This window comes from Geotrypetes seraphini, chromosome 2, assembly GCF_902459505.1.
Source record: "Geotrypetes seraphini chromosome 2, aGeoSer1.1, whole genome shotgun sequence".
Lineage (NCBI taxonomy): Eukaryota > Metazoa > Chordata > Amphibia > Gymnophiona > Dermophiidae > Geotrypetes > Geotrypetes seraphini.
In genome coordinates, this window is record NC_047085.1 from 497,696,783 (window position 1) to 497,718,631 (window position 21,849).

General features: G+C 43.0%; 1 protein-coding gene across 4 annotated transcripts in view; it reads right to left on the reverse strand.

Annotated features, from left to right (window-relative positions):
- The window catches only part of LOC117354454 (zinc finger BED domain-containing protein 4-like), a 67,617-nt gene that overhangs the window by 39,006 nt on the left and 6,762 nt on the right, over positions 1-21,849 (reverse strand). For 2 of the 4 annotated variants that reach the window (XM_033932035.1, XM_033932032.1), the window contains exons 2-3: positions 14,124-14,275; positions 4,458-4,584 (exon numbers count right to left, since the gene is read on the reverse strand). The exons of 1 other annotated variant lie outside the window; for it this stretch is intronic. In XM_033932035.1, the coding sequence (XP_033787926.1) occupies positions 4,458-4,494 (37 nt within the window). In that variant the 5' untranslated portion in view covers positions 4,495-4,584; positions 14,124-14,275. The remainder of the gene's footprint in view (positions 1-4,457; positions 4,585-14,123; positions 14,276-21,849) is intronic. One more of the 4 variants, XM_033932033.1, reaches the window with a different exon arrangement.

The following is a 21,849-nucleotide window of genomic DNA, read 5'->3' on the forward strand; positions in this document are numbered from 1 at the left end:
AGAATTTTGAATATCGGAAACAACCGCAGCTGTCCTGTTAGATTACCATATTTCCCCGCATACAGGCCGCAAAAAAATGGCTATACATGTTTTAAAACCCCATTTTACAAGCCGCGGCTTATCTAAGAGTTTTAAAACCACATGTGGGCGGCCTATACATCCCTCTCCCTCGGTAAATATCGTACCTCCACCGGCTGCCTCCTGCAATGTCGCAACCACGGTGCAGGGCGGAAGCAATCTTTCCAGCGTCCAGCCACCACCACACTGCTTCCTCAATACCTGCGTCAATTCTCGTGGGACTCGTCCGCGAGAACTGACGCAGGCATTGAGGAAGCAGCGCGGTGACAGCAGGACGCTGAAAAGATCGCTCCTGCCCTGCACCGCGGCCGCAACATTGCAGGAGGCAGGAAGCCAGCGAGGGAGATGCATTATTTTAAAAGGTACGGGGGGGGTCTACTAATGGGGTGGCTTATCTACAATGTCATTAGATAGGCCGCCCCATATAAGGAAGCCACACCTACTGTTTGGATTGCAAAACCCATATATAGGCCGTGGCTTATATATGGGGAAATACAGTATTCCATAGTAAAGCACCTTCAACTGATATTATAGGTGTTCTCAAATTGGCATAATGTACATTCGCTAATCCATTTGTTGATAGTCATAACTTTCCCTCTGATCTTAATGATCTAGACAGGGGTAGGCAATTCCGATCCTCGAGAACCACAGGCAGATCAGGTTTTCAGGATATCCACAATGAATATGCATGAGATAGATTTGCATGCACTGCCTCCTTGAGATGCAAATCTCTCTCATGCATATTGTGGATATCCTGAAAACCTGACCTGCCTGTGGTTCTTGAGGACCGGAATTGCCTACCCCTGATCTAGACAGCTGATAAAGCCTCATCATGACTTTAAAAGTTAATACCAGAACCTTGAAAATAATACAAAATTTGATAAGTAAACCAATGGAGTTGTTTTTTCAAACTTGGTGTCACATGTTCAAATCTGCCATCATGACCTATGTTTCTACGATTATAATAAAATGCTCAAATATTACCATAATCTATATATATATATATAAAATCGGAGGTATGTATGTGTGTATGTATGTATGTATGTGCCGCGATCACGCAAAAACGGCTTGAACGATTTGAACGAAACTTGGAATGCAGATCCCTCACTACCTGGGATGATATGTTCTGGGGGTCTCGCGGCCCACCTGCACACGTGGGCGGAGCTACAAACATAAAATCAGATTTCACCCATTCATGTCAATGGAAAAAATGTAAAAAGCTGCCATTCTCACAGTAATTCAAAAACGGCTTGACCGATTTGAACGAAACTTGGTATGCAGATCCCTCACTACCTGGGGTGATATGTTCTGGGGGTCTCGCAGCTCACCTGCACACGTGGGCGGAGCTACAAACAGAAAATCAGATTTCACCCATTCATGTCAATGGAAAAAATGTAAAAAGCTGCCATTCTCACAGTAATTCAAAAACGGCTTGACCGATTTGAACGAAACTTGGTATGCAGATCCCTCACTACCTGGGGTGATATGTTCTGGGGGTCTCGCGGCCCACAACTCTATGTTGCTTGCTCAAGGGTGGGTTCACCCAAGAATTTATATGTTCTTGCTCCAGGAGGTGAAACAAAAAATGTTGTTTATAATCACGTTTTGCGTTAGTTGTATTGTATTCATTTTGTCAAATATTTCACATTATAATTTGAATATTGTGCTTTTTATTAAGCTGTAAAAAAATAATTTCATTCACCACTATAAAGTATCTTTATTTGAATCCATTTACAGTGTTATTGCTATAATTAAATACCCATGCAACGCCGGGGCATCAGCTAGTATGTAATAATAACAGCAAGACAAATTTAAATCATAGTGATAACAATAATATAATAACATGGTTAGCACAGTACACATTAAAACACAGGAAAACATTACTAAAATGTAAGCGTGAAACTCACATCATGATATCAACACAAACGATAACATCTTAAGAAAGGTGGAACATGCAAACAAGAGCCTATAACAAAAACAGCTTCCAAATTACCCAATCTCAAGAGAGGAATTTTATGCCAGCCCTGTTGGGATCCGTTTCATTGGTTAGACTCAGAGAAAACAAATACCCACAATGCTTTGAGATGTAAGTTTAAAACCAGGATTGGCCCAAAAGTCTCCTGACTGGAAATGGATTAACAGACAGCTCTGTAAATCAGTTGGAATAGATAAAAGTCAGTGGCTAACTTGAAGGACACAATGGCCTGTGCAGTCAAGTTAAGGTATGTGCAACTGATCTCAAGAGTGCATGCAGTAAGCTGGTCCTGTTGCAGGGCACAGAGATGATCTCAGAGGCATGACCTTCTAGTCCAGGGTAGAGTTGCGCAGGGACAGAAATCCCACCCATCCCAGCCGTTCCCGCCAGAATCCTCTCTGTCCCCACCCGTTCCCGTCAGGATCCTCTCCGTCCCTACCCGTCCCCGCCAAGATCCTCTCCGTCCCCACCCATCCCTGCAAGGAATTACCTCCATCCCCGCCCATCCCCATAAAATGAACATAACATAAGAACATAAGAAGTTGCCTCCACCGGGTCAGACCAGAGGTCCATTGCGCCCAGCGGTCCACTCCCGCGGCGGCCCATCAGGCCTATGACCTGTGAAGTGGTCCCTGACTATTCCTATAACCTACCTCTACTTCTATCTGTACCCCTCAATCCCCTTATCCTTTAGGAACCTATCTAAACCTTCCTTGAACCCCTGTAGCGTGCTCTGGCCTATCACAACCTCCGGAAGCGCGTTCCATGTGTCCACCACCCTCTGGGTAAAAAAGAACTTCCTAGCATTTGTTCTAAACTTGTCCCCTTTCAATTTCTCCGAGTGCCCCCTTGTACTTGTGGTTCCCCACAGTCTGAAGAATCTGTCCCTGTCTACCTTCTCTATGCCCTTCAGGATTTTGAAGGTTTCTATCATATCTCCTCTAAGTCTCCACTTTCCAGGGAGAATAGACCCAGTATTTCCAACCTGTAAGCGTATGAAAAGTTTTCCATACCTTTCCAGTTTTCCATACCTTTCCAGCAATTACTTCTGACAGGATCATCAATTCCAGTTTCTTTTGTGTTTGCGCTGCTGTTTTCCTTGTGGAATCTCTTTGGTGGAACTCTTTTTTTGTTTTCTGTTCAGGTAATTAACTTATAAACCCCCTCTTTTACTAAGGCTGACGTGTCCATTATATTATATGGACGAACCCTGCTTCCAAAGCCTTCCATCCCCCTGGGAGTCCCGTTGGCTAGAGGGGGGTCCCCGTGGGCCAGAGGTGGGTCCCTGTAGGAGCCCCGTGGGTTAGGGGGGATTCCTGCGGGATCCCCGTTTCCGTGCAAACCTCTAGTTCAGGGGTGGGCAACTCCAGTCCTCGAGAACCAGAATCCAGTCGGGTTTTCAGAATTTCCCCAATGAATATGCATTGAAATCATACATGCAAATAGATCTCATGCATATTCATTGGGGAAATCCTGAAAACCCGACTGGATTCTGGCCCTCGAGGACCGGAGTTGCCCACCCCTGTTCTAGTCAGTTACTTCATCCATTAAAGGTTTGGGAGGAACACTAGGGTTTCACCTGCTTCCTGAATCTGAAGTGGTCTTATATTAGGCAAAGCCAGGTGGAAGTGAATTCCAATGTGTGGGGGCTGTAGCCTAGAAGGTGGGGGACATATTGCATAACTTCTTTTTGCAAGGGTACAATTAGAGACGCTCCCCAGAAAAATCTTAGAGATCTTTTAAGGGCACAGAGGGAAAGCATGTTCAAGCATTCCGGCCCATTTCCTTTCAAGGCCTTGAAGATCTAAGACAGAATTTCAATTTCAAACCGTTTTATTGATGATGCAAATGATACAATTATAATGTACTTGAAAAGGTATATACAAGGATCACAATAGTGTATGAACTGTCAAGAACAATGTAAGGTAGTATCAACAAATTTTGTGTTTTATTGAGCTAAAATCCCAGACTAAGAACCCACCCCAAACAACCCCCTTCCCTCAAAAAACAAACTCTCGAAGCTAACCAAGGTCCTGTGTTCTTATGAACTTTGGCAAAAAGTTCACAAAGCACCTCCCCCCCCTTTTCAGAGTTCAGTTGTGGTCAAAAGATACAATAATCTTGGAGGAAATCAGACAATGAAAATGTATTGTTAAAAATTGGCATGTGTAAGTACCAAGCTCCGTGCACCAAGGCAGAATTTTAAATCTGGTCCTGCCAAACATGTCAGCTCTGGATACAGCGACCAGTTTACAAATAGTTCGTCCTATAATTCAATGACAGGAAACATCATAAGGATCCCTATAAATCATGGAAAACAAGCGAGAGGATCTGCCATATCTGTGGCGCACCTGACCCTTTAGGTTCAACCAAAGCACTATTAAAGAAACGAGAAGGACTTTACCCAGGAAGAATGGCGTTTCTGAATTATCCTTCATCATTTCCTTATACGCTGTCTTGCGGCCTTCATCTAAACCCTTCTACTCTTCCTCCCAGAAATAATCTGTGGCACCGTCAAACGTCATCAGCACCTGAAAAAGAAATGCAGATCCTCATGCGTCATGCTCTTTGGGCTTGCTCAACTCGGGTTTAGCAGATTTTTCAAGAGATCAGTAGGAACCGCCAGCATTATAAAGGGAAGAACCTTGGCATTACAATCTATATTTGTGGATGTACTAATATTTGTGGAAATCCAGCAGAGGCAGCCCATGAGGTTAAGACCTGAGAAGAGGTAATAAACATGTGTATAAGCTGAATGGCAAGGAAATTAGTTATCCTGAAAAGGATCTTTATGTCAGCGTTTCTAGAGAGTCACCAATGTTAACATAGCGTCAAGTCACGTAACGTAAAGTCAAGCAGTATATGAGTTGCTTTTCATTACATAGAGTCATCATAAACAGGGATCAAGTCATTATTCCACAACTGGATAAAGTTCTGGTACTACACCTAAACAACCCCTCCCCCCCCCCCAAAAGGAGAACTGCAGAGTTGTACTTTGTACATCAACTCCTACAGTTCTCCTTTGTGTTTTGGTTGATTGTGGACTTTTTTTTGTTTTTGTCATTCTAATACTATACCTGACATGTGAGATATAGGTTTGCTCTCACCTGAAGAGGGATGTAATAAAGCTGGAGAAAGTAAGTGAAGAGCAGCTTTATGCTGTGTGGGGGGTCAAATAGTGGAATTCACTTGTCGGTCAATTACGACAACGTCACGACAAGGGTAATTTCAGAAAACTATTAAAAACGCAGTTATTTGTTAATGCATTTTTCTAGGAACTGATCTTTGCGGTTGTTCTTTTGATGGGCACTTCACGTGATTTTCTGATGATTATCCAAGTTTCCAAGTTTATTAAGTATTTGATTAATCGCTTATTCCACATTCTAAGCGATGTACAACATATTAAAATATTAAAGTATTAAATTACAGTAGTTCAAGGGAAACAGACAATATGAATATAACTCACATGACAAAACATGACTCAAGAGGAAGGGAATGGGGAAAGAAATACAAGTTTAAAAGATAGTAAAGGAAACATATAAGGGAAGAACAACAATAGGGAGGGGGAAAAATAATAAGTAACAGAGAATTTGAAGCCCAGGGCTCAGTAGAAAGCCCTAAACTAATCTAACATTCTAGTTTTATTAGCTGTCAAATGCATCTTTAAAAAGAAAGCATTTTAGCTTGCTCTTAAATCTATCCAAACTTAATTCTTCTTGTATATAAATTGGGAGTAAATTCCACATTTGGGGGGCTGTGACAGAGAAAATAGAGTGTCGTCATGTATTTATAGATTTAAGGGAAGGAACTACCAAGAGATGTTGGTCGGTAGATCTAAGTCAGTGGTCTCAAACACGCAGCCCGGGGGCCACATGCAGCCCGCCAGGTACTATTTTGAGGCCCTCGGTATGTTTATCATAACCACAAAAGTAAAATAAAACAGTTTCTCGATCATCTGTCTCTTTAGCTATAAATGACAATATTATTATTAAGACTTAACCTAAAAGAAAGATTTTTAAACTAAAGAGTTTTACCTCATGCAAAATTGTCATTTCTTTAATAAGACATTAACTATTTATTTCTGAGGCCCTCCAAGTACCTACAAATCCAAAATGTGGCCCTGCAAAGGGTTAGAGTTCGAGACCACTGATCTAAGTGATCTAGATGGAGTATATATATGTTAATGTTTGTTTGATTTTATTTGTTTGATTGAATTATGTATGTAACGATATGTAAACTGTTTAGGTTTAAATGGTATAGAAATAAAATCAATCATTCAATACAATATCTAAGGCTAGGAGGAATATTCCCTCTCAAGAGGATGAGACTAAATTACCCATCTAATCCAACAGGTCCAAGGCAGCTTATAATACTTGAGCCAAGAGAAGTTATATCAAGTTCTGCCAAAACTAAACAAAAAAGCATTAAAGAAAAATATACCAAAAACACATTTGGATTCTTCAGGTTCAGTATCTAGATTGCTAACTTCTTTTACACTTCCCCCTCCCCCATTCACGGTTTCGGCAATCGCGATTTCACATATTCGCGATTTTGGGGGGAGGGAGAAAAAAAGGAAAAAACCCATAGGGTAGCCTTCCCCCGGGCGTCCCGGCCTTACCTGGTGGTCTAGCAGGCTTTCAGGGCAGGAGCAATCTTCCTACGCCCCTGCCCCGTGTAGATCGCCTATAGGAAATGGCTGTGGGGCGTTCCCGTCGTAGTCTCGAGAGACTACGGGAACTCACGGCAGCTATTTCCTATTGGCTATCTGCACGGGGCAGGAGCGTAGGAAGATCGCTCCTGCCCCGAGAGACTACGGGAACTCACGGCAGTTATTTCCTATTGGGGATCTGCACGGGGCAGGAGCGTAGGAAGATCGCTCCTGCCCCGAGAGACTACGGGAACTCACGGCAGCTATTTCATATTGGCGATCTGCACGGGGCAGGAGCGTAGGAAGATCGCTCCTGCCCCGAGAGACTACGGGAATTCACAGCAGCTATTTCCTATTGGCGATCTGCACGGGGCAGGAGCGTAGGAAGATCGCTCCTGCCCCGAGAGACTACGGGAATTCACAGCAGCTATTTCCTATTGGCGATCTGCACGGGGCAGGAGCGTAGGAAGATCGCTCCTGCCCCGAAAGCCCGCTAGACCAGTGTTTTTCAACCTTTTTACACCTATGGACTGGCAGAAATAAAAGAATTATTCTGTGGACCGGCATCGGTCCGTGGACTGGCAGTTGAAGAACATGGGGCTAAGTCGTGGGCCAGACCCCGCCCATCTCTACCCAATCTCCACCCCAGACCCCACCCCCATAATAGTACTAATTGCACCTTGCACGTCCCATGCCTCATCTGGAAGCCTTCCCTCTGACATTGCAACGTCAGAAAGAAGGCTTCCGGCTGAGGCGCAGGATGCCCGTAGGAGCCACTGCCCGTGGCTTTGTGCACTGAATCAGTGAGGAAGAGGGAGCTAGCTCGAAGATAACGCTGCATCGATCGCACCGTGGACCGGCGGTTGAAGAACACTGTTTTTGGCCTGATGCACGTGCTGGCCCTGTGGACCGGCAGGAAATTTCTGTGGACCGGCACTGGTCCATGGACCGGTGGTTGAAGAACACTGCGCTAGACCACCAGGTAAGGCCGGGACGCCGGGTGGAAGGCAGGAGGGAGGCGGGGCTGGGTCAGAGCCGGACCGGAAGATGTTCGCGGTATTTCACCATTCGCGGTCCGGCTCTGCCCCTATCCCCCGCGAATCCGGAGGGAGAAGTGTAACTCCCTTTGAAATCTGTAAAGAGTAAGTTAATCCAAACTCTATGCACTTGAAAAGAAAAAGAACTTATACCAAAATGCCTTTTACTGCTGGAAAACTAAGGGCTCCTTTTACGAAGGCACGTCAGCGTTTTAACGCGTGCAATACCACACGCTAAACCACCGGACGCGCTAGCCATTACCGCCTCCTTTTAAGCAGGCGGTAGTTTTGGGCCAGCGCGGGGGTTAGCGCGTGATGAAAAGTCACGTGCGTTAAACCCCGCTAGCGCACCTTTGTAAAAGGAGCCCTAAGTGACCATGAGGTCAAAAAGCAAGAACCATCCCACATTTGGATGGGAGAGTGAACAATAAAAATATGCAAGACCATTCAAGATCTTGAAAACCAAAAGGCTGTTCTTGCATCATGGTTCTCTCTCTCTCTGACGCTGCAGGAGTGTAGTGACTGTTCTAAACGAGCAAAGTCTTGCAAAACAAGTACGTATAGTATTTTGCATTACATTTTTTGGATTGTGGAACGAATCGTCTGAGTTCCCAGTATTCCTATGGGGAAATTCGCTTTGATCTACGAGTGCTTTGGACTATAAGCATGCTTCTGGAACGAATTATGCTCGCAAAGCAAGGTTTTACTGTATATAGTATTGAGAAAGTGCCCTTCCTATCTCCAACATTATCCAACTTCAGCTTATGATACAGGAATTTTCAGATTGGCCCCACTGCTACAAAACTGGTGAGCTTTGAAGAACTGGCGATCTCAAAAGTATTTTGATGTTTCAGGTGTTTTAAGTAGATTTTATAGGAGTTTTGTTGTTATTCTGTATTTTATTTTTTATTGTAACCTACTTTGAACCTGATGGTAAAGCAGGACATAAATGTTCAAATTATATTTCATTTTAATGTATTTAAAAAAAATTAATACCCACTAATAAGTTTTTTACACCAGCATCCACTTAGTACAAGTCAAATTTCAAGTTTTATTAAATTTTAATATACCGACCATCAACAGGTATCTAGCCGGTTTACAAGTTAAAATAGGATAAAAGTAATGCTAATAAAAGTAATATTTAGAGTGGGTACGTGAACATTGAGACTTTGACTAGACATACTAGATAGTGATGGTTAGAAAAGAAGGAAAAAGGAAAAATTACATTGTTAGAAGTTTAAAAAAAAAAAAAAAAAAAGGAAAGGAAATGAAATGAAGAGGGAGAGGATAAAACATTAGGGATGGGATCGCTTCTTGAAAGCAGTTGGCGTGTTTAAGAACAGGTTCTATTCAAGAGCAAGAGAACGCATCTTGAAATAAGAATGTTTTTAATTTCGTCTTAAATTTATCGATTGATATTCGAGCCCTTTATACCGACCCGCGGGCTTGTCTACATGTTAATCAATCTTATACCGATTTTTTTCCCATTTGTCGAGGGACCAGACAGGGCTGTCCGCTTTCACCTCTCTTATTTGCCCTGTCTATAGAACCATTGGCGCTGAGTATTCGGAATCATCCGAATCTGAGTGGTTTTGAGCTGAATGGGGTTGAACACCGGGTAGCGCTATTCGCGGATGATATTTTACTCTATGTGAGGAAGCCTGATGTCTCCTTTCCGCATCTTATGCAGCTCTTTGAGCTATATGGAAGAATCTCTGGGTTCCGAATCAATCTGGATAAAACCGAGGTGTTGAATTTGACACTCACGCCTCCTGAAGTGGAGAACATTCAGGGCAGTTTTCCTTTTAGGTGGGTGGAACATGGTCTTAAATATCTTGGAATCTATATTCCTAAAGATATAACCCAGATTTATGAGAAGAATTATCAGCCCCTCTATAGGCGAATCCGAGCAGACTTGCAGAGATGGCATGGTCTTTGGATATCATGGTGGGGCAGGATAGCTCTAGTGAAGATGAATGTGCTTCCAAGGTTGCTGTTCCTCTTTCAGACATTACCAGTGCAGGTCCCAGCTCGGGATTTAAGGGGGATGGGGAAAGCATTACGTACTTTTATCTGGCAACGTAAATCACCGAGGTTATCCCAATCTCTGTTGTGGGCGGCCAGATCCGATGGGGGGAGGGGACTACCGAATTTGGAATGGTATTATCAGTCAGCCCAATTGAAATTGATCCTGGACTGGGAACTGGGGGAACATAAAAGTGGAATCCAGTTGGAACAGGGACAGGGGGACAGTATGAGGTTGAAACATAGACTTTGGATCTCGGGATCCTGCCGATCTTGGACTTCGACTATAGCTAATCCCTTTGTAAAACATTTGGTCACGGTGTGGACCCAAGCTCGACACCAGTTGAGCAATGGAGCATTGATCTCTTCATTGGCTCCGATACAATTTGAACCCCAATTTCAGCCTGGGAGTGATACTAAGGTGTTTCATCGCTGGGCCCAGAGGGGACTGAGGGTCTTTAGAGATTTGATGGGGAACTCAGGGATCTTAACCTTTGAGACGCTCCAGAAGAAATTTGATTTGCCTGACAGGGACTACCTGGCTTATTTTCAGATACGACATTTCCTGCAGGCCCAGGGTTGGGGACAAGCTTTTAGTGCTGAGCGGGAATCCTTTGAGAATCTGTGGTTACTGCTTAGGCAGGTGCCCCGGCCTTTATCAGTGTTGTACCATTATAGGAGGGGTCATTCCCTTATTCAACCTTCCTTTCAGAAACACTGGGAGCGAGACTTAGAATTTTCCTTTTCCAATAAGCAATGGGAAGTGATATATGGGGAGGTGACCCGGGCATCAACTTGTGCTTTGGTCCAGGAGAATGCATACAAGGTACTCACTAGATGGTACTATACTCCTGAGCGTCTACATAAAATGTATCCGAGGACGTCAGCACTTTGTTGGCGTTGTAGTAATCACGTGGGTTCTTTTTTACATATATGGTGGGATTGTGAGTCTCTTGGACCCTTTTGGAGAGCTGTTGCCGCTACCTTGTCTACCTTGCTAGGGGCTCAGGTGGAGGTTACACCGCAGACGTGCCTTCTGGGGCTTTATAATGAAAAAGTACACGTTTGGCAGACTAAATTGTTGCGCTGGGGCCTAGCTGCAGCCAAATGTCTCATAGCGAATCATTGGAAAAACAAGGAGGCTCCTTCTCCAAATGCCTGGATAACGAGATTTCTGTCCATTGGACGAATGGAGATAGCGGTGGCTGTTCGTCGTCATAAATTCCTGTCCAGGGCTTTTACCTGGGTTAAAATAAGAAATTTATTGAACACCTTATAGGGGACGGTTAGCTAATTCTGCCGGGTCTGCTCTTTGGAAGATGAGAGGGTTTTACAGGGGGGGGGGGGGGGATGTGGATTTAGGATGGTGAACAATGAAGGGAGTAAAAGGGGGGGGGATTGGGGGGAGTAAATTGAGTGTGATTTGTGCATTCTTCATTTCTGAACATTACCTGAAGTTGTTGCTGTTGATGTTCTGGTGTTTGAAGATTGATATTCAAGGAGTAATGTATAACTTGAAAAATTGAAATAAAAATTGAAATTAAAAAAAAAAATTTATCGATTGATTTCTCGTGGCGGATTTGAGATGGCAGTGCATTCCTTAAAGTAGGAGCAACTACAGAAAAATTGGTTTTCCTGGTATAGAAAAATTCCTTAATAGAAGGAACGGAAAGCAAGTTCTGATCAGCCGATCTAAGGGTCCGTGAGGGGCAAAAAGGGATAAGAAGTTTATTTAGAAAGGGAGGTTGATGGGAAAGTTTGATTTTGAAAACTAGCATGATTGTTTTGTAAGTGATGCGATGTGTTATGTGCCAGTGAGCTTCTTTCAGAAGAGGGGTGACATAATCATATTTCCCTAACTTGTATATAAGTTTTATGGCCGTGTTTTGTATAAGTTGTAGCCGTCGTAGTTCTTTTTGAGGGATTCCGTTGTAAAGAGAGTTGCAATAATCAAGATGGGAGATGACTAGAGAATGAACTAGAGTAGTAATTGCTTCAGTGTTGAGGATAGAGGTTAGGGAACGTATAAGCCGAAGTTTGTAGAAACAGGTTTTTACTACTGAACTGATTTGATCATGAAAGGTTAGATCCTTATCTATGGTAACCCCAAGTAGTTTTATTTTGGTTTCCATTTTTACCGGATGAGTTTTAATGAGAATCTTTCCGATAATTGTTTCATTCTTTTTGGTAGGGAAAAGTAGGCCACATGATTTGTTGATATTTAGGGAGAGTTTATTTGCGTGGAGCCAGTCACTTATTTTGTCTAGTTTATTGTTGATTGCTTAAATTTCCATGATGTTTGAGGTATCAATTGGGTGGAGTAATTGAATGTCATCCGCTTAAGATTGTGAAGCCTATAGACTGGGCTAGAGTAAGAAGGGGAGACATGAAGATATTGAATAGCAGGGGAGATAGAATAGAACCCTGTGGGACACCGTAGGTTTGAGCTATAGGAAGAGAGGTTTCCTTCTTCGAAAGAACTCTGAAACTTTGTTCGTTAAAATATGAGATAAACCATAAAAGGGCAGAACCTGTAAGACCGCAGTCTCTGAGTCAGTTGATGAGGAGAAAGTGGTCAATAGTGTCGAAAGCTGCGGACAGGTCTAAAGAAATAAGGAGAACGGATTTTTGATGGTCTAGAAAATAGTTTACAATTGAAATAAGACCTAATAGTGATAGTTCAGTGGAGTAAGAAGAGCGAAAGCCAGTTTGGTGTGGATGCAGGGCATTGGTTTTTTCAATAAATTTGTCTTTACATTTGGTCTAAGAACATAAGAATTGCCATACTGGGTCAAACCAAAGGTTCATCTAGTACAGGGGTAGGGAATTCCGGTCCTCGAGAGCCAGAGCCAGGTCAGGTTTTCAGGATCTCCACCATGAATATGTATGAAAGGGATTTGCATGTACTGCCTCCTTGAGATGCAAATGCTTATTTATTGTGGATATCCTGAAAACCTGGCCTGGTTCCGGCTCTCGAGGACTGTAATTGCCTACCCCTGTGCTAGATGAACCTTTGGTTTGACCCATATGGCAATTCTTATGTTCTTAGATCAAATGTAAAGCCGAATTTATTGAAAAAAACCAATGCCCTGCATCACACCAAACTGGCTTTCGCTCTTCTTACTCCACTTTCGCTCTTCTTCCCCTGATCTAGCCCAACCAACATCTTGTTTCCAACAGTTGCCCAACTCAGGTCACAAGTACCTGGCAGGATTCCAAAAAGTAGCAAGATTCCATATTGCATGCTCTAGGGATAAGCAGTGGCTTTCCTCAGATCTACTTTAATAATGGTTAATGGGAAATAAGACTGGTTAATTTCCCTCGGGAGATGTTTAAAAGATATTTACAAGAAGTTCCAGAGGAGGCTTTACTTCCATTAACACAAGTGTATTATCTTCCTCAAAAACAGCAACAACCGTTCAAGACCCACTAAATGTTTCCACGTTGTTGGAACTTTCAGATAAAGAACAAGCAGTGCCTGCAACTTTACTTTTGATGGCTAATTTAGCTATGGACAAAAATTGGTTACTGAGACTTTTCTTTAAGAATAAACAGAAGGACTTTTTGGGTTTAAAAATTCAAATGTACCCAGATTTGGCTAGAGAAACCCAGAGACGTCGTAGAGAATTTTTACTTTTGAAACCAGGTGTGTTAGCTGTAGGGGCGACTTTCTGTTTGCGTCATCCATGTAAACCTATCATATATTATTCTTCACAAAAATTTGTCGTTTTTGATCCTTTCCAACTGTCAACTTTCTTGTCAGTGTCAAGATTGGAAAAAGAAAAAGAAAGTGCTAATGCCCTGTAATATAATACGGAAGATATCCCGAAGCTCAGCTAATTAGGCCTAATTTCTTGATTATGATTTGTTCCTTTAATTCTCGCTTTTGTAACATTTTGGATCCATTTATATTGAAGGACTTGAGCGGAATTTAAGCGTATGCTTTGCCTTTTGAATTTCTCTTTTCTTTTTTTTATGTATAACTAAATCGCTTAACTTTTGCTTTCTGTACAATTTAAACTTGATATGTATATTGAAAATTATAAATAATAATAATAATGGATAATGGACTTTTCTTCCAGGAATTTGTCCAAACCATTTTTAACCCAGCTACTCTAACTGCTTTTACCACATCCTCCAACAAGAAGTTCCAGACCTTAACTACGGGATAAGTGAAAATGTATTTCCCCCGACTTTTTTTTTTAAGTGCTACTTAGCCACCTCATTACATATCCCCTCTAGTCTTTTGTACTTTTTGATAGAGTAAACTATTTATTTGTACCCTTTCTACTCAAGATTTTATACATCTTTTATCACATCTCCCCTCAGCAGTCTCTTTTCCAAGCTGAAGCAGCCTTACCTCTTAAGCTTTTCGTTATATGAGAGTCGTTCCATTCCCTTAATCATTTTGGTTGTCCTTCTCTGTATCTTTTCTGATTCTGATATATCATGGGGGAAGTAACCTGCACTATATCATGAGGAAAGTAACCTGTCTGCACAGCAGGTAGAACCCTAAAATAAAATAAGACATTGGGCAAAATTATATTCAGGTACATTAGGTATTTCCTTGTCCTCAGAGGGCTTACAATCCAAGGGTCCCTTTTTGTCAAACAGCGCTAGAGGTTTTTAGTGCAAGCCAGGACAGTAAATGCACCGACGCTCGTAGAATTCCTAGGGGTGTCAGGGCACTCACCTCGATGGCCCACGCTAAAAACATCTAGCTCAGCTTGATAAAAGGGTGGGGGGTAATGGAGAGTTAAGTGACTTTCCTCAAGGTCACAAATACCCTAAACATGCCCAGATTTGGAAATACAATCTGCAGTACATGTGTAATTTTTTTTTACTTGCCTCTGGGAAGACCTATCATATATAATAAAATGCTAAGCGCGCATGCGCACTAGCGCCGTGTGTTCCCTGATCTGTCGTGGCGGCACGAGTGCGCATGCGTGCCAGACAAGCTTCCCTGCTCTCCACCTCACAATATGGAAGTGTCCTTAGACGCTGCCACGGCAAGGCAGTGCGGAGCGGCGGCTGCCGGGAGGAGGCTGTGGCGGCTTGAGGCAAAAGGCGGTGCGGAGCGGCGGCTACCAGCCGCTAGCACCCCCTGCCCTCTTCGTCGCGGCTCAGGAGAGACATGGCAGTGCAAGGCCTGGACGTCACCGCCGCGCGATGCGACGCCTGCGCGCTGCAGTAGGGACTCTAGAGGAAGTGGCTAGAAGTGCAGACACCAGCCGCACCAGAGTGAACTCACGCTGCCACCCAGAACTCCCCCACCTCTGCTGACCCTTGCCCCTGCATGTCCCACAGGGCACCCCTGGCAATCCTGGCCCACAATAGTCGGCCCAGACCCAAGGCAGAGGAGACACTGGAACACCAACAATGCAACAGGTACTCTAATGATACTGGATGGGGTGAAAAAGGTGGAAATAGGAAAGGTAAAAGGGGAAATGGGAATATTGGTAGGTAAAAAGAAGGGAGAAGAGCTACTGATGGACAGGGGGAGCAGGGAAGGGGTACTGCTGGACAGGGGGAGGTAAAAGGAAGAGAAAAGGGCTACTGCTGGACAGGGGGGATCAGGAAAGGGGTTCTGCTGGATAGAGGGAAGGTAAAAGGAAGGGAGAAGGGCTACTGCTGGACAGGGGGGAGAGACAGAAAGAAAAGACAGAAAAAAAGGGGGGCTGGGAGAAAGAAAAAAAGACACACATACAGAAAGAGAGAGAGAAATGCCTAAGTCTACACATCTATTCTAGCACCCGTTAATGTAACGGGCTAAAAAACTAGTCCCCAATATATGTCTAAATGTACACATTTCATGGAACATTATAGGGCTCATTTTCAAAGCACTTAGACTTACACAAAGTTCCATAGATTACTACAGAACTTTGGACGTCTAAGTGCTTTGAAAATATGCTTCTGTGTGCACTTTAGGAGGACTGGGGCAGGACAAGTTTCAAGCGGCCAATCTGCAGGCTCATTGGTTTTAGAAATCACCCTTTGTGGGAGCAGTAAATCTTCAGATTAGGAAAGTAAACGAATCCAAGATGAAAACAAAAAAGATCAATATGGCTCTCAAATGAGAAGGCTAAAACATGAAGTAGCTCCGTCAACTTTCTAGAGGAGGATTTCATAATGGGGTTCCTATGTTGATAAGGCACGATTTTGCCTATTTAAAGTTTAAAGACAAATACACAGATTCTTGCAGACATTACTTCAGTTCAAACGCAAATGTGCATATCAGGTGCATAGGCAACAAAGATAACTGGGATAGCTCAGAGTTTTTCCAACCAACTGAACTTGAGATTTCCATCTCAATTGTCCCCATCCATTGTATAAATAAACTCTTCGAGTCTGAGCCATTGGGTTAAAACTTGGCCACAGCTTTATTTGTGACACTGTAACAAATATCTTTTTCTCTTAAATCTTCAATTGCACAACTTACTCACTTATAGGGAGCTGTAATACATAAACACTTGATACCTGATAGTATAGTTCTCTATCAGCTTATTGCATCCCTTTATTCTATTAATATTATATGGGATCCTCAGCGCCACCACTCAGAGCTCAAATAGATTTCATAGCTCTAAGCTTTATGTGTCAGCTCCTCATTGGTTCCCTGTTGTTTATTTCATATTCTTAGTATATGCTTTTGTAATGTTTTAATTTTATTTTATAAATAAGTTTTCATAAGTAATAAGTTATTTAAGTACTTAACTTTGACTTGTGGTCTCTGGCTAGGGGAAACATAACACCGACATGTTTCGCTCCTTGAGCTTTATCAAGGCTTGCCCCTAGAAATAAAACAAAAGCTATCAGCTATTATTTAGTCGACTACAGACAAATAGTAACAGAACTTAAGGTGATACATTTCTTTTAAAGTGTCCTGCCTATTTGCTTACCTAAAGTTTTCGCCGCCACAACCTGTGACCACTCTATCCTGCAGATATGGCGGCGGCGTTTCTACTGAGATTTTAAAGACACCGGGACCCGCCTAAAACGTGACTGCGTCATTACGTTATTAACGCGTCATCCAGGGTACCCGATGCTATACTATTAGGAATTGTGAACTTAAGAAGAAAAGCCAAAATTTTAGCTACCTCCTCACTTTGGGATTTAGTACCTCATATAAATATTATAACAATGAAGCCCACTCTAGTTCGGCATTTAAGCCATGCGGGATCACTGTGTTTAGGGTATGGAGCTATAGAGGAGGTAGCTAAAATTTTGGCTTTTCTTCTTAAGTTCACAATTCCTAATAGTATAGCATCGGGTACCCTGGATGACGCGTTAATAACGTAATGACGCAGTCACGTTTTAGGCGGGTCCCGGTGTCTTTAAAATCTCAGTAGAAACGCCGCCGCCATATCTGCAGGATAGAGTGGTCACAGGTTGTGGCGGCGAAAACTTTAGGTAAGCAAATAGGCAGGACACTTTAAAAGAAATGTATCACCTTAAGTTCTGTTACTATTTGTCTGTAGTCGACTAAATAATAGCTGATAGCTTTTGTTTTATTTCTAGGGGCAAGCCTTGATAAAGCTCAAGGAGCGAAACATGTCGGTGTTATGTTTCCCCTAGCCAGAGACCACAAGTCAAAGTTAAGTACTTAAATAACTTATTACTTATGAAAACTTATTTATAAAATAAAATTAAAACATTACAAAAGCATATACTAAGAATATGAAATAAACAACAGGGAACCAATGAGGAGCTGACACATAAAGCTTAGAGCTATGAAATCTATTTGAGCTCTGAGTGGTGGCGCTGAGGATCCCATATAATATTAATAGAATAAAGGGATGCAATAAGCTGATAGAGAACTGTAACAAATATGACATCTTTTACCCAAGCCCCCCAAAAATCAACTAATGGGTATTTATCAGGCAGTGAAGATGCCTTCAACTGCCAACTGCCATCCCCTTACTTGCATTCCTTCCTATATTGGAGCAATGGGCAGACCACATACCTAGCAGAGCATCCCGCTCTCTCCGCCATCCATCCCAAAAGAATCCTGGGATAGAAACATAATGGCAGATAAAGGCCAAATGGCCCATCTAGTCTGCCCATCCACAGTAACCATTATCTCCTCCTCTCCCTATTGGCTAAGACTCTTAACATTTGCATCTCCTGTTCCTATAGGCTAAGGCTCTTTACACCTGCATCAGGCTTTTGTACAACCCGAAGAAAGATAAAACTTATCAGCTTCTACAAACCGGGGGTGGGAGGGAGGGATTGGGATGCGAGAATGGCATAACCTGCATCTATGTCTCGCTTCCTCCGCTCCCATGCTGCTCGTGGCCAGCCGACCAATCAGCATGCTTGGGGTTTGAAATGGCCCCTGCGCAGGTATCAGTTCACCAGCTATGATGGGCACTCCACCCCCAACAAAGCCGTCATCCTTCTACTCCCTTCCCCTCCACCACCACCTTGAAGACAGAAAAGGTAAAAAGAGGGGGTGGGGGTTTAGGCACTGTCCCATCATTCCCCTTGGTTTTGTTACTTTTGGCCACCAGGATAAGCCTGACAGATTCTGCTCTTATGCTCATTTTATAATACACACACTCGCTTTTCGACTCCACCCAAACTCTGACTCTGTGCACGCCAGCTTGCGCCACGTGTAGTTTTACCCTTGACCTGTCATCAACCCACTGGCTACCCATAGCCAAACACTGCGTCTTTAAGGGCTTGATGCTAGCGTATAAGTCTTTGCACAACACGGCGTTACACTTACGTTAACTAAGCTTCCTCCATATATCCCAAACGGACCGCTCCACTCCCGGGAAGAAACAGGTGTCCAAATACTCCCTGGTCATGCCCTCCAACTCCAAAATGCCAGACGATGATCCTACTCCCGTTTCATGCCAAGCTACAGGAATCAACCGCCCCAACAGATAAGATCCCTCAAAGGGCTTCTGAACTTTAGGAAAGCAATAAAAACGGGAAAATAAAAACGCTTTCAGGAAGCGATACCTCATTTTTCCCTCTTGTTTTATCCTTCCCTTCCTTTTATTTTCATTTATACAATGTATTTTTTAAAAACTTTCCCTTCTGTCCCATACCCATTGTAATCAAGTCTTTGCTTTGATCTCAATCCCCCCCTTTTTTTTTTTTTTTTTGTTATACTGTACATAATTTTAATATTTTAAATAATTTATTTTTACTTTTTATCATTGTAAACTGACCAGATACTTTTGATGGTCGGTATATCAAAATATTAATAAACTTGAACCTTGAAACCTCGTCACCTAATTTCCCCCGCCAAACGCCTGTATGATTAAAAAAGATATGTATACTAAAATGTATGTTGAATGAGATCTTCTGTGTGTGTCAAATTAGGATGAACACAATGCATTATACTCGTAAATATGGCAAACTGGAGGAGAGCGTGGCATAGCGGTTAGACAACAGCTTCAACTCCCTGAGGTTATGGGTTCAAACCCCATGCTGTTCCCTGTGACCCTGGGCATGTCACTTAATCCTCCATTGCACTAGGTAAGTTAGATAGACTGTGAGCCAGCTGGATCAAATAGAGAAAATGCTTGAGAACCTGATTTATAACCCATTCTGAGCTCCTTTGGGGGGATGAGCTAAAAAAAAACCTACTAAATAAAAAAATTGGAACCAATTTTGTCTATATATTATGTACCTTTAACCTTTAAATTACATTTTTTTTTTTAAATTTATAATATTTCTTTATTGAGCAAACCAGTACATACAGAACATAACAGAGTAAATGGACATCCATCAATCCAGAAAAAACTGCCCTACCGGGCATACAGAGAGCAAAGGTCATAAACACAACCAAGATCAGATGTCTCAGGATCAAGAGGTGCTCAATACAATTTTTCATGTAAAACCCTCTGAAAACCCCTCCAGGACATATCGTAACACCCCAATACTATAACATACATTAGAATACACCGTAGAAAACCAGATCCAAACCACCCCCCAACCACCCACCCACCCCTACTCCCGACCTGTGAAATATATATAGATACGAAATACACAAAATAGACAAAAAATAGATAAAATAGACAAAATGGGGAGGAAAACTAGGTCAAAAAGGGAAGAAGAAGAGGAAAAAAGAAAGAGAAAGAGAAATGAACCCCATAAGAGAATCCAAGTAAGAATGAGTCTGAAGAGGGAGAGTACAGACGAGGACAGAAGACCCCAGTAGATGCTAACAGTTCAATAGTAGACTCCTCTCGCGATGGGGAAGGGACAGCCAGTACTCCTCCCATACATCCTGAAATCGAGACCACCTTCGTTCATCCCGAGTGCCCGCAGCCCGTCTTTCCAAGAGAGCTAAGTCATAAAGAGACCCCTGCCATCGAGAGAAAGAGGGAGCATGCGGCTCTCGCCAAAAAGTCAAAATGGCTTTCTTAGCCAGCAAAAGGGCCTTAGAAATCATCTGCCACTGCCCAACAGTGCAACCATGAAGCTCCGCCTCCTGGTAAAAAAGAGCTACACAGGGGTTACAGCTCGGGAGCCCATGAACCAAGGAGGACAAGAAGACCCAAACACGCAGCCAAAAGGCTTGCACAGAGGGGCATTCCCAAAACATATGTCCCAGGGAAGTAGGATTTACGGGACATTTGGGGCACCCCGCATGAGCTGCAATACCGGCCCACTATGCTCTGTGAGGGGAGATAAAAGCCCTGTGAAGGAATTTATATTCTTGTTCCCTATGTAACATGTTACATGATATGGTGCGCAAATGGACAAAGCAGTGAGAGATCAATGCAGACAGAACTATGCAACCCAAGTCAGCACTCCACGCCCCTGCCAACCAATCAGCCCGTTCGATCTGTAGGGGGAGGCCCAGAGCATCAACATAATAGCGAAGACGTGGAGCCGAGTCCTCCCCCAATGCCAAACACCTCCTAAGATCCCGTGCCACAGATCCGCTCAGCCTCATCAGTGATGTCACAATGGCTTGATTATCCCTATACAGGCAGTACCTAGGTTAAGAACGAGTTACGTTTTTAAAGCTGTTCTTAGTTGGATTTGTATGTAACTCAGCACTTGTAGATTTTAAGATTCTTGCTGCTTACCTCTGCTCCCAGCTGACAAAAGGGCCGATTGGCCCTACCTGTGTTCCCTCTAAGCCTGTTTTTCATGTGGTTATACATCATTCCTGAAACAGCTACAGAAGTGTAGGAGTCTGTGCCACTGGAAAGACTGCTCAGTGAAATCAAATGAAGCCGCGACCGCGTTCTTAAGTACGAGTCGTAGTAAAGTCAGGCGTCTGTACATCACACCAGCCTTCTCCCATGATACAACTGTTTGGTCACTCTATCAAAGATCAGATCAGATCTGTTTCACAAAAACCTACTTCTAGTAAAACCATGCTGCATCGGAACCTATCATCCATTAGATTCCAGGAATTGCACTATAATCTGTTTGAGCAGCGTTTCGATTGGTTTATGCACCACCTCTAGTTCCCAGTTCTCATTAGTTCCACTTTTGTGGCCAGGAACCATATCTGTCCATCTCCATGTCCATCACGGTCACCTAAGCCCATAAAGAAGTTCTGAATAGGTCAGGGAGTAGAGTTGCCAGAATTTCCCTGAAGTCATACAAACATAAGAATAGCCTTACTGGGTCAGACCAATGGTCCATCAAGCCCAGTAGCCCGTTCTCACGGTGGCCAATCCAGGTCACTAGAACCTGGCCAAAACCCAAGTTGTAGCAATATTCCATGCTACCGATACAGGGCAAGCAGTGGCTTCCCCCTTGTCTTTCTCAGTAATAGACTATGGACTTTTCCTCCAGGAACTTGTCCAAACCTTTCTTAAAACCAGCTACACTATCTGCTCTTACCACATCCTCTGGCAATGCGTTCCGGAGCTTAACTATTCTCTGAGTGAAAAAAAATTTCCTCCTATTGGTTTTCAAAGTATTTCCCTGTAACTTCATCGAGTGTCCCCTAGTCTTTGTCATTTTTGACGGATTGAAAAATCGATCCACTTGTACCGTTCTGCTCCACTCAGGATTTTGTAGACTTCAATCATATCTCCCCTGAGCCGTCTCTTTTCCAAGCTGAAGAGCCCTAACCATTTTAGTCTTTCCTCATACGAGAGGAGTTCCAT